General features: G+C 46.9%; 1 protein-coding gene across 2 annotated transcripts; it reads right to left on the bottom strand.

Annotated features, from left to right (window-relative positions):
- Positions 1-1,482: 1,482 nt before the first annotated feature.
- Positions 1,483-5,031, bottom strand: LOC123092631 (flagellar attachment zone protein 1). 2 transcript variants are annotated; one of them, XM_044514439.1, is made up of 15 exons: positions 4,820-5,031; positions 4,602-4,686; positions 4,463-4,485; positions 4,222-4,296; positions 4,088-4,141; positions 3,905-3,982; positions 3,745-3,813; positions 3,529-3,681; positions 3,261-3,429; positions 2,989-3,029; positions 2,542-2,631; positions 2,357-2,461; positions 2,098-2,262; positions 1,874-1,983; positions 1,483-1,786 (listed from the first exon to the last, which is right to left on the bottom strand). In XM_044514439.1, the coding sequence occupies exons 1-15, from the start codon at positions 4,853-4,855 to the stop codon at positions 1,711-1,713; spliced, it is 1,329 nt and encodes a 442-aa protein (XP_044370374.1). In that variant the 5' UTR covers positions 4,856-5,031; the 3' UTR covers positions 1,483-1,710. The 2 variants fall into 2 exon arrangements, with proteins under 2 accessions (XP_044370374.1, XP_044370375.1); XM_044514440.1 differs by having other exon boundaries at positions 4,088-4,129.
- Between the last annotated feature and the right edge of the window lie 4,302 nt (positions 5,032-9,333).

The raw sequence follows: 9,333 nt of genomic DNA, 5'->3' as shown, positions 1-9,333 counted from the left end.
CCCTTATGCTTGGCAAGGGTAGTATAAGGGCCATGTCAGGGCTTGCACAGTCATACTTGAGGCCGTGGCGTCTCAAGATCTTTGGATCTGGCACTCTTTCTTTGGCATGGCCGGATCACACAATGATACCAACGTCCTTCAGCGCTCGCCAGTTTTTGCTAGGCTTGCCGAAGGCAACAGCCCACCGGTGAACTTTACTATCAACGGCCACAACTACGACAAAGGATACTACCTGGGTGACGGTATCTATCCTCAGTGGACCACTATTATGAAGACAATCCCCAACCATGTCGGAGAGAAGAGGAAAAGATTTGCCCAAGAGCAAGAGAGTGCTAGGAAGTACGTCGAGCATGCCTTTGGTGTTTTGGAATCTCGATGGGGCATCGTTCAGTATCCTGCTAATACTTGGAGCACGCAGAAGCCTTGGGAGGTGATGATTGCTTGTGTGATCATGCACAATATGATCGTAAAACATGAGCGCTCGAAACGTCTCTACGATCAAGGGTTTCAGTTTCAGGCTGAGAATGTTGTGCCTGAGTATGGAGGAGCGGCAACGTTTGAACAGTTCATCCAATTTCATCATGACTTGCATGATTGGGAAACTCACGTGCAACTGCGAAATGATTTGGTTGAGCATATGTGGGCTCATGTTGGCAACCAATACATGTATCTTTTTTATTCGGCTTGCAAAACTATATGAGACATTTTTACTTTTATTCGGCTTGTAAAACTATGCTATTTATTTGGTTGAAACTATGCTATTTATTTGATTGTGGAATATATGTTTGCTTGTGAAATAATGCAAAAGTTGTGTGTGAAACAATGCAAAATTTGTGCTATTTGTTGAAAAAGGGCGGCCAGCCGACCACGCCGGCATATATGGGTTGGCCCGTTGGGCGCACTGCCGATCCAAATCTCAAACAGGGCGGACGCCGAGCGGGTGGCCGACCCAAACGGACAAAAGCGCCGTCTGTTTGGGTCGGCACGTTGGAGTTGCTCTAAGCGATGTGCTACATTTGGTCGACGAGCATATCATCTTAGATGATTGTTCGACGATTCTGCCATCGTGATTACCAACTGGCATGCAAATATGAACCCTCTTTCTGCTTGGAGGGAACCTTACATGAGATGCTAGACATGTTGAGGACAAAGCCAAATATTCATAGCCACAAGATCGGTAGAGATAGCAACAGAGTTGCGCATGAGATGGCTAAGTTGTATAGGATCAATGGTAGCGGTATCCTATTCGGATCCCCACTCACTCATGATCTGGCACAGTTACTGCAAATGCATTGTACTGCTGCTTAATATCATGAAATGATAATCATCTACAATATCATGAAATCACATCCTGACTATTTTGCCGTTTATTTTAAGGTGCAAAGTTAGGCACGAGGCAAACTAATTTTGTAGGCACATGTTTGTGTAGGCACGAGGCAAACACAAATGATCCAGCGCAAGCTAAATAAATGTCCACAGGGCTGACAATTGGTATACTGGTTTTTCCTTTCATCATTTCAGGCAGTTTACAAAATACATCCGCATAAATGATAAATACATCAGTGCCACACATGTACAATAATGTTGATTGAACTCTACAAATTAAGAACTGCCTAATGAAGGTAGGCAGACACAGCAAAAAAAAAAAACCGATCAATTTGTGGTGCAAGTGGTGTCATTGCTGAGGTTTGCACTCATACCTCGGCAAAATCATAGAATTGTCGCATAAGTTTCTTGTTTCATTTTCATCAGATTACCCTCGATGTCTTTTAATACAGGTCTATATCTGCACAAGAGACGGAAACAGTTTGATTTTACCAAACACAAAATGGGGTCGACTATGGAAAATATAAGAAAATGGTACCAGACTTACAAGCGTGTCAGGTTATTCTGTGCTTGGACTGCCTTTCTAAGCTGAGCTGAAAGTTTCATTATCTCTGCCGATAATCCCTCAGATCTGCTCTGTTCTTTGACAAGTTCATCCTACATGTGGCAGGAAGCTACTGTAAATTGATGACATGAAATTAACTGTATTTGACCACAAGTTGGTCATCACCCAAACAACAAAAAACGTTTTCACCAGTTTCAGTTATTAACCTTTAGAGAAAGATTCTCTGTGACCAGTTCTGGTGGGATGCTGGTCTCACTTTGGCCATCTAGCTCGACACTAGTATTTTTTGTTTTCAACAGGTTAGCTTGCTCAATTCTTAGCTTCTCTAAGTGGAGACGAAGCTCTTCATTTTGCTTCAGACAATCTTTAACCTGCAAGTTTAGATGAAGTCAGTAGGCAAGATGCAGATTTTGTAACAAAGATTGTTAGCATACTCCATGCACAAACTGAATACGAACAGCACACCTGGTTCTCCCATTGCATCGTAACAGACATAGCTTCTTGATATGATGTTGACAAGACTGAGTTCTCCTCAAACAGATTCTCTATTTCTAATGACTGGGAATCAATCTGTTGAACACATAAAGAAATTAGTCACCGTTTAGGAAACTTACTTTAGCAAAAATAAAAGGAAGGCAAAGTCAAAACACCTCCATCAGCAGCTTTTGGCGGCTGCCCTCTAACCTCTCAACCATCAAAGCCATATCATGCAACTGGTTTTCAAGTTTTTCCCTATCTTGCTGCCATAACGAAAAAAGTGATCAGTACAGATTGTTTTAAGAGCTGAGATCAGCTACAAGAATACTATGAACCTACTATACTACATGTGCATGAGACTATTCTAGTCACCACTGCAATTTTTGACTTTTAACTATGCCTTCAGAACTACAGGTGCTCAATCACCAGGTACCACATGATCTGGTACCAGCCATACATACCTCCAAAGCTCTTGATCAATCTGGGCATAACTGTATGGTGTTACTGTGAATGGCCATAGCACCATGCCTAAACACGTGCCTATGCAGTCTAATGGTCTATACTGTAAGAAGCTTACTTTCTGATGAAATTAACGAACATAAAGTTGTTAGATGTGTTACCATTGAAAATGCCTTGCGTGCAGCAAATTCAGAAGCCTCTTCTGCATGGAAGGGAAAACTTATTTCAGCAAGTAGGTGCATAATTTTTGAAAGCAACATGGTACTAATCAAAAAATATGGAATGTTTCAACACGCATGACTACAAAACCATAAAGCATGGCAGAAAACACCTACAGCAACATCTGGCGAATAGAGTTACATGTTTGCTTAGATTTTTCTACTTCCTCAATTTAGAGATGATATGATACCCACGAAATAATTTTCATTCACACCTGAAGATTTCTTTGTTAATGCAGCAATTTTCTCTTCCATCTCTCGCTTTTCAGCCGCAAGAGAAGTGGTACGGGATTGTTCTTCAACTAGCCTTTGCTGATCTTGCTGCCTCAGTAGGGACTCTTCAGCTAGTTTTTGCTGCTCCTGTTGCCTTAGCAGTGACTCTTGCTGTGTTTGCCATTTTTTTCGATGTCAAAGTTTTCTTAGATAGACCAAACAAGAATGGAAGCAAGTACAGCGCTAAAGTGGAAGGCATAAACAACCTACCTTTAGCTGAGTTTGTAAATCCTGTATCTCCTTTTCCATGGCAAGAGTTTGCTCACTTGATGTTCCCACTGCATATCCACTGTAAGAGTTGCTCATTACTTGCTGCTGCAGGGTATTGAGCTGCGCTCTCAAGGATGCAGAGTCTTCTTCTGCCTGTTGAGTTGCAACATGAGCATGCTGACTGTACTGCTAAGAAGGCACAAACTTTAGACATACCCTGTACTGCTCCTCTTCTGCCTCTCTCAACCGCTTCTTCATGCTCCTTACTTGCGCTAGAGCATCCTCCTAATTATCATACCAGGAAGAAATGATGAGGCATGCATGCACAGTTAGCAGAATATTGCACAAATATTCCTACAAAACAAGTGTAGAATACCTTAGCGATAACTGCAGCGTCTTTCTCCAATGAAATGTCATTTAGAGCCTTTTTCAACGAGGGCACTACATTTTTCTCCTGCAAGTCACAAATCAGGCAACAAACGGCTTAGACGCATGTAAACTGAGATGCACTAAGATGCGCTACCAGTACTGGCTAGCAATAATACAAGATGTAACTCACGATGTCATTCAATCGGTTAACCAGGGAATCCTTTTCGACTTCCTTCTCGGCAAACAGGGGACGCGTGTCGTGTGTGTTAGGACTTGCTATTCCACAAATAAATACGCAATACGTCATATCACAGACAAAGATACCTTGGACATCAGCATTTGGTTTTCCCTCTCCAATTCCAAGTTCCCATTTTCAAGTTGTTGAACTCGTGCAAGGAGCTACCATTTCAGACGAATAAAAAGGCCTTAGTTACAATCTATAAAGAACAGGGTTGCTACACATTTGCAACAAAAAGCATTTTTTTTTCGATGCCCCAATGCAGTCAAATGGCGTAGCAAACATGTCCCAGCTCTTGGATACAAAGGAGGAAACTGAAAAACTAACCTCTGCCGCGGCTCTTTGGTTCCCTGCAGATCATCGGAGGTGTTTTAAAGAAAGAATTAGCACCGAAGAGAAGCGGATTAAGCAAAGATAGCAAAGGAATTGTTCCGGCAGACAGAGAGAGAGAGAAGGATGGACCAACCGTGAGGGTCGCCGTGGGACGCGGTCGCGGCGGGCGTTTGCTGCTGCATCCTCTCGGCTGCCCTCTTCTGCCGGATCTCCTCCAGCTGCCACACACGCAACAGAGATCGGAACCTCGGACATCAGAAGCTGACGGACGAAGCGAGGAGCGGATCTGAGCCGCTGCCCGCCTCCAAAAAAGGAAAGAAAGTTAAAAACGGGGGCAGGCCGGAGGCGTACGGTGCGGCGGCCCCTGGAGGCGTGCTGAGACTCCATCGCGGCGAGCAATGGATCGGCCGGCTCGGGGGCTCGGGGGCTCGGGAGGATTCGGCGGATTTCGGAACGGAGGAACCCGGAGCTCTCCGGTTCTGCAATTGCCGCGGTTGGAGAGGTGGGGGAACGGGAGACACGACGAGGCAAGGCAACCAACCGAAGCTTGTCGTGTCGTGGGCTGGTAGGCCTCTGCTTTGATGGGCCAAGATTGAGGCTACCGCATCCTTATGCTCAAAAAAAAAAAAGACGACCCATCCGCACAGGCACAAGTGGGAACTTGGACTACGCTCAAAAAAAGGTGGGAACTTGGACTCAAAAAGAAAAGGAAAAAAAGGCACAATTGGGAATTGGGAAGTGGCCGCCGCCGCAACTCCAGTTAGATGCGGCAACGGCAGGGACACAGCGGACAGAGACTTTTTTTTTTGTAAACGTTTGGGCGTGGTGCGCCGGTCGAACGATTCCGCCGGTCGCTCGCGAGCCACGCGATGAGTCCCCATCATACGCCTCGTGCATCACCCTGACCCACCTTATCTTCTCCTGTTCCTTCTTCCTCCCGGTCCCCTCCTTCTATCTCAGCCTAGCGCGCTGGTGGCCACGCTCCTCATCTTCCTCCTTCGGATCCCAACGCCGACTAGCCCCAATCCCGTGCAGGTCACTACCTCCAACCTCAAGGCCCTTGCCCACTTCTCCACTGCCCCCCGGCTGCAAGTTCCTCCCGCCCCGGTGAGCCTGAGTTGGAAGCCGCCATGGATATGCCTGGTGTCGAGCCATGGTTGCAGCTCCCCTTGCCTGGTTGCGGCACGCCATGTCGGCGGCCATGTCATCCCGCTATCACTGATGCAGCAAAATTGGTCGCCCGTAGTAGCAAAACAAACCACGGTTGCAGCTCTCGTGCATCACCGTTGTAGCTTTCCTAGAATACTGTTACAGCTTTTTCCTTTGGTCGCAGCTCGCCGTCGCACCCCCACTCATCATGGATGTAGCAATTTTAATCACTGGTTCCAGCAAATCCAGATGCCTATTCCAACAAAAATAGTTGTCACCGTCGTTGCTCCCACCGGGTGTAGCAAAAAAGACGGCCGGTTCCAGCATCTGGTGTGGTCAGTTGTAGCAACAAAAGTTGCTGGTTGTAGCTCCAACCCTAGCCGGCTCCAACGCCGGCGGTGAAGCTGGTAGAATTGGAAAAGCTACAACCATCGAATTGGAAAGCTTCAACCATAAATTGAAAAGCTTCAACCCTATTTCTGAAAAGCTTCAACCAGAGACCGTGACAAAAAGCTTGAATCGGCACCTCACCATTGATGCAACTGGCTACCGCGGTGGCTTCCCGGCGGAGCTGCAACGACGATGAACTCCAGGGGCCAGCAGGGTCGATTTTTTTTTGTTGGATCCATTTTTTTGCTCCATAGGAGGGGGCGGGCCATGGGGCACCTGCGCTCCTACCAGCGAGCGGCGACGACGACGGTTAGGGCAAGCGGCGAACGGCGAGTAGACGCCCACAGCTGTGTGTGGGATGGCCCGCGGCGCTTGTCGTGGCTCGTCTCGATCGCGCTTGTTATCGAGGGAAAAGACAACGCGGAAGGTAGACGATGATGCAGGAGGGCTCGACCTGACGGTTGGGAGGCAGTGCATCGGACGGCCTGGGCTTGACCGGCCCAACTGTTGGGCCGGCGCACCGGCGCAGATCACTGCCCTTTTTTCTGGCCTGTTTGGTTGTCTCCGTGTTTTTCACATTTCCCGGGAGCCTGGCCAATGGAGCCTATTTGAGAGTATGCAGGCTCTGAACTGTTTTGTGTGTTGTTTGATCGCATGTATTTACCTCAACCCACATCCTTCCTTGTAGTGTAGATTGCACTACAACGAGCATGCATCTAATGAAATGATCGATTTGAACGTTCCTCTAAATTTGGGTGTTGGTTTGAGCATCGTGCCATGGAGTCAAATGCACGGCTATACTGACAACCGAATATCGGCCCTCTAGAGCATGTATGAGCTTCGTGTAGCCAATCAAAAACACCACAAATGAAGGAACAACGGTCTGGGACAAAGTGGAGCAACCCCAAAGAGTGATGACGCAATTAGGTGTAGCCAAGCCCCCGCGTCGCCTCTCGAGCGGCTCGGCCGGAAAACCACCAGGTCGCCGCCGCGAGCCCTCCTCGTCCCCTCCCTCACCTCGCCGTCGCCGGTGGAGGCCGCCGGGCTAAGCCCGCGCGACGAACGACGGTGGCGGGGCTTTCTTTTCCCATCACTCGGCGGGAGGCGCGCGCGGTGTGGGAGGCTCGATCCCATTTGTTGCGTCGCCTGGAGCTGCAACCCTATCGAGTGCGGGATGGGCTCCGGCCGATAGATCCTCGCCGATGGCCAGGGGAGGGTGGCAGCCTCCCTTCTGCCAAAGGTGGTCTCCCCGCATCTGCATCAGGTGAAGGTGGTCTCTGATGTCTACTACACAACCTTCTTCTTGTAGACGTTGTTGGGCCTCCAAGTGTTGTAGGACAGTAGCAAATTTCTCTTAAGTGGATGACCTAAGGTTTATCAATCCGTGAGAGGCGTAGGATGAAGATGGTCTCTCTCAAGCAACCCTGCAACCAAATAACAAAGAGTCTCTTGTGTCCCCAACACACCCAATACAATGATAAATTGTATAGGTGCACTAGTTCGGCGAAGAGATGGTAATATAAGTGCAATATTGATGGTAGATAAAGGTTTTTGTAATCTGAAAATATAAAAACAGCAAGGTAACAAATGATAAAAGTGAGCGTAAACGGTATTGCAATGGTAGGAAACAAGGCCTAAGGTTCATACTTTCACTAATGCAAGTTCTCTCAACAATAATAACATAGATAGATCATATAACAATCCCTCAACATGCAACAAAGAGTCACTCCAAAGCCACTAATAGCGGAGAACAAACGAAGAGATTATGGTAGGGTACGAAACCACCTCAAAGTTATTCTTTCAGATTGATCTATTCAAGAGTTCGTACTAGAATAACACCTTAAGACACAAATCAACCAAAACCCTAATGTCACCTAGATACTCCATTGTCACCTCAAGTATCCGTGGGCATGATTATACGATATGCATCACACAATCTCAGATTCATCTATTCAACCAACACAAAGTACTTCAAAGAGTGTCCCAAAGTTTCTACCAGAGAGTCAAGACGAAAACATGTGCCAACCCCTATGCATAGGTTCATGGGCAGAACCCGCAAGTTGATCACCAAAACATACATCAAGTGGCACGTGATATCCCATTGTCACCACAGATAAGCACGGCAAGACATACATCAAGTGTTCTCAAATCATTAAAGACTCAATCCGACAAGATAACTTTAAAGGGAAACTCAATTCATCACAAGAGAGTAAAGGGGGGAGAAACATCATAAGATCCAACTATAATAGCAAAGCTCGCGATACATCAAGATTGTGCCATAGAGAGAACACGAGAGAGAGAGAGAGAGATCAAACACATAGCTACTGGTACATACCCTCAGCCCCGAGGGTGAACTACTCCCCCCTCGTCATGGATAGCGCCAGGATGATGCAGATGGCCACCGGTGAGGGATCCCCCCTCCGGCAGGGTGCGGGAATGGGCTCCCGAGAGGTTTTTGGTGGCTACAGAGGCTTGCGGCGGCGGAACTCCCGATCTATCTTATGTCTCGATGTTTTTAGGGTACGTAGGCTTATATAGGCGAAAGAAGTCGGTCGGGGGAGCCTCGAGGGGCCCACAAGAGTGGAGGGTGCGCCCAGGGGGGGTGGGCCCACCCCCCTATCTTGTGGCTTCCTCGACGCTTCCCCGGCTTGCACTCCAAGTTTCCTGGGTCACGTTCGTTCCAAAAATCACGCTGCCGAAGGTTTCATTCCGTTTGGACTCCATTTGATATTCCTTTTTTTCGAAATACTGAAACAGACAATAAAACAGCAATATGGGCTGGGCCTCCGGTTAGTAGGTTAGTCCCAAAAGTAATGTAAAAGTGTATAATAAAGGCCGTAATCATTCAAAACAGATAATAAAATAACATGAATGCTTCATAAATTATAGATATGGTGAAGACGTATCAGCATCCCCAAGCTTAATTCCTTCTCGTCCTTGATGTCTACTACACAACCTTCTTCTTGTAGACGTTGTTGGGCCTCCAAATGCACAGGTTTGTAGGACAGTAGCAAATTTCCCTCAAGTGGATGACCTAAGGTTTATCAATCCGTGGGAGGCGTAGGATGAAGATGGTCTCTCTCAAACAACCCTGCAACCAAATAACAAAGAGTCTCTTGTGTCCCCAACACACCCGATACAATGGTAAATTGTATAGGTGCACTAGTTCGGCGAAGAGATGGTGATACAAGTGCAATATGGATAGTAGATATAGGTTTTTGTAATCTGAAAATATAAAAACAGCAAGGTAACTAATGATAAAAGTGAGCGTAAACGGTATTGCAATGATAGGAAACAAGGCCTAGGGTTCATACTTTCACTAGTGC

This window comes from Triticum aestivum, chromosome 4B, assembly GCF_018294505.1.
Source record: "Triticum aestivum cultivar Chinese Spring chromosome 4B, IWGSC CS RefSeq v2.1, whole genome shotgun sequence".
NCBI lineage: Eukaryota > Viridiplantae > Streptophyta > Magnoliopsida > Poales > Poaceae > Triticum > Triticum aestivum.
This window is presented reverse-complemented; position numbering and strand designations above follow the sequence as displayed.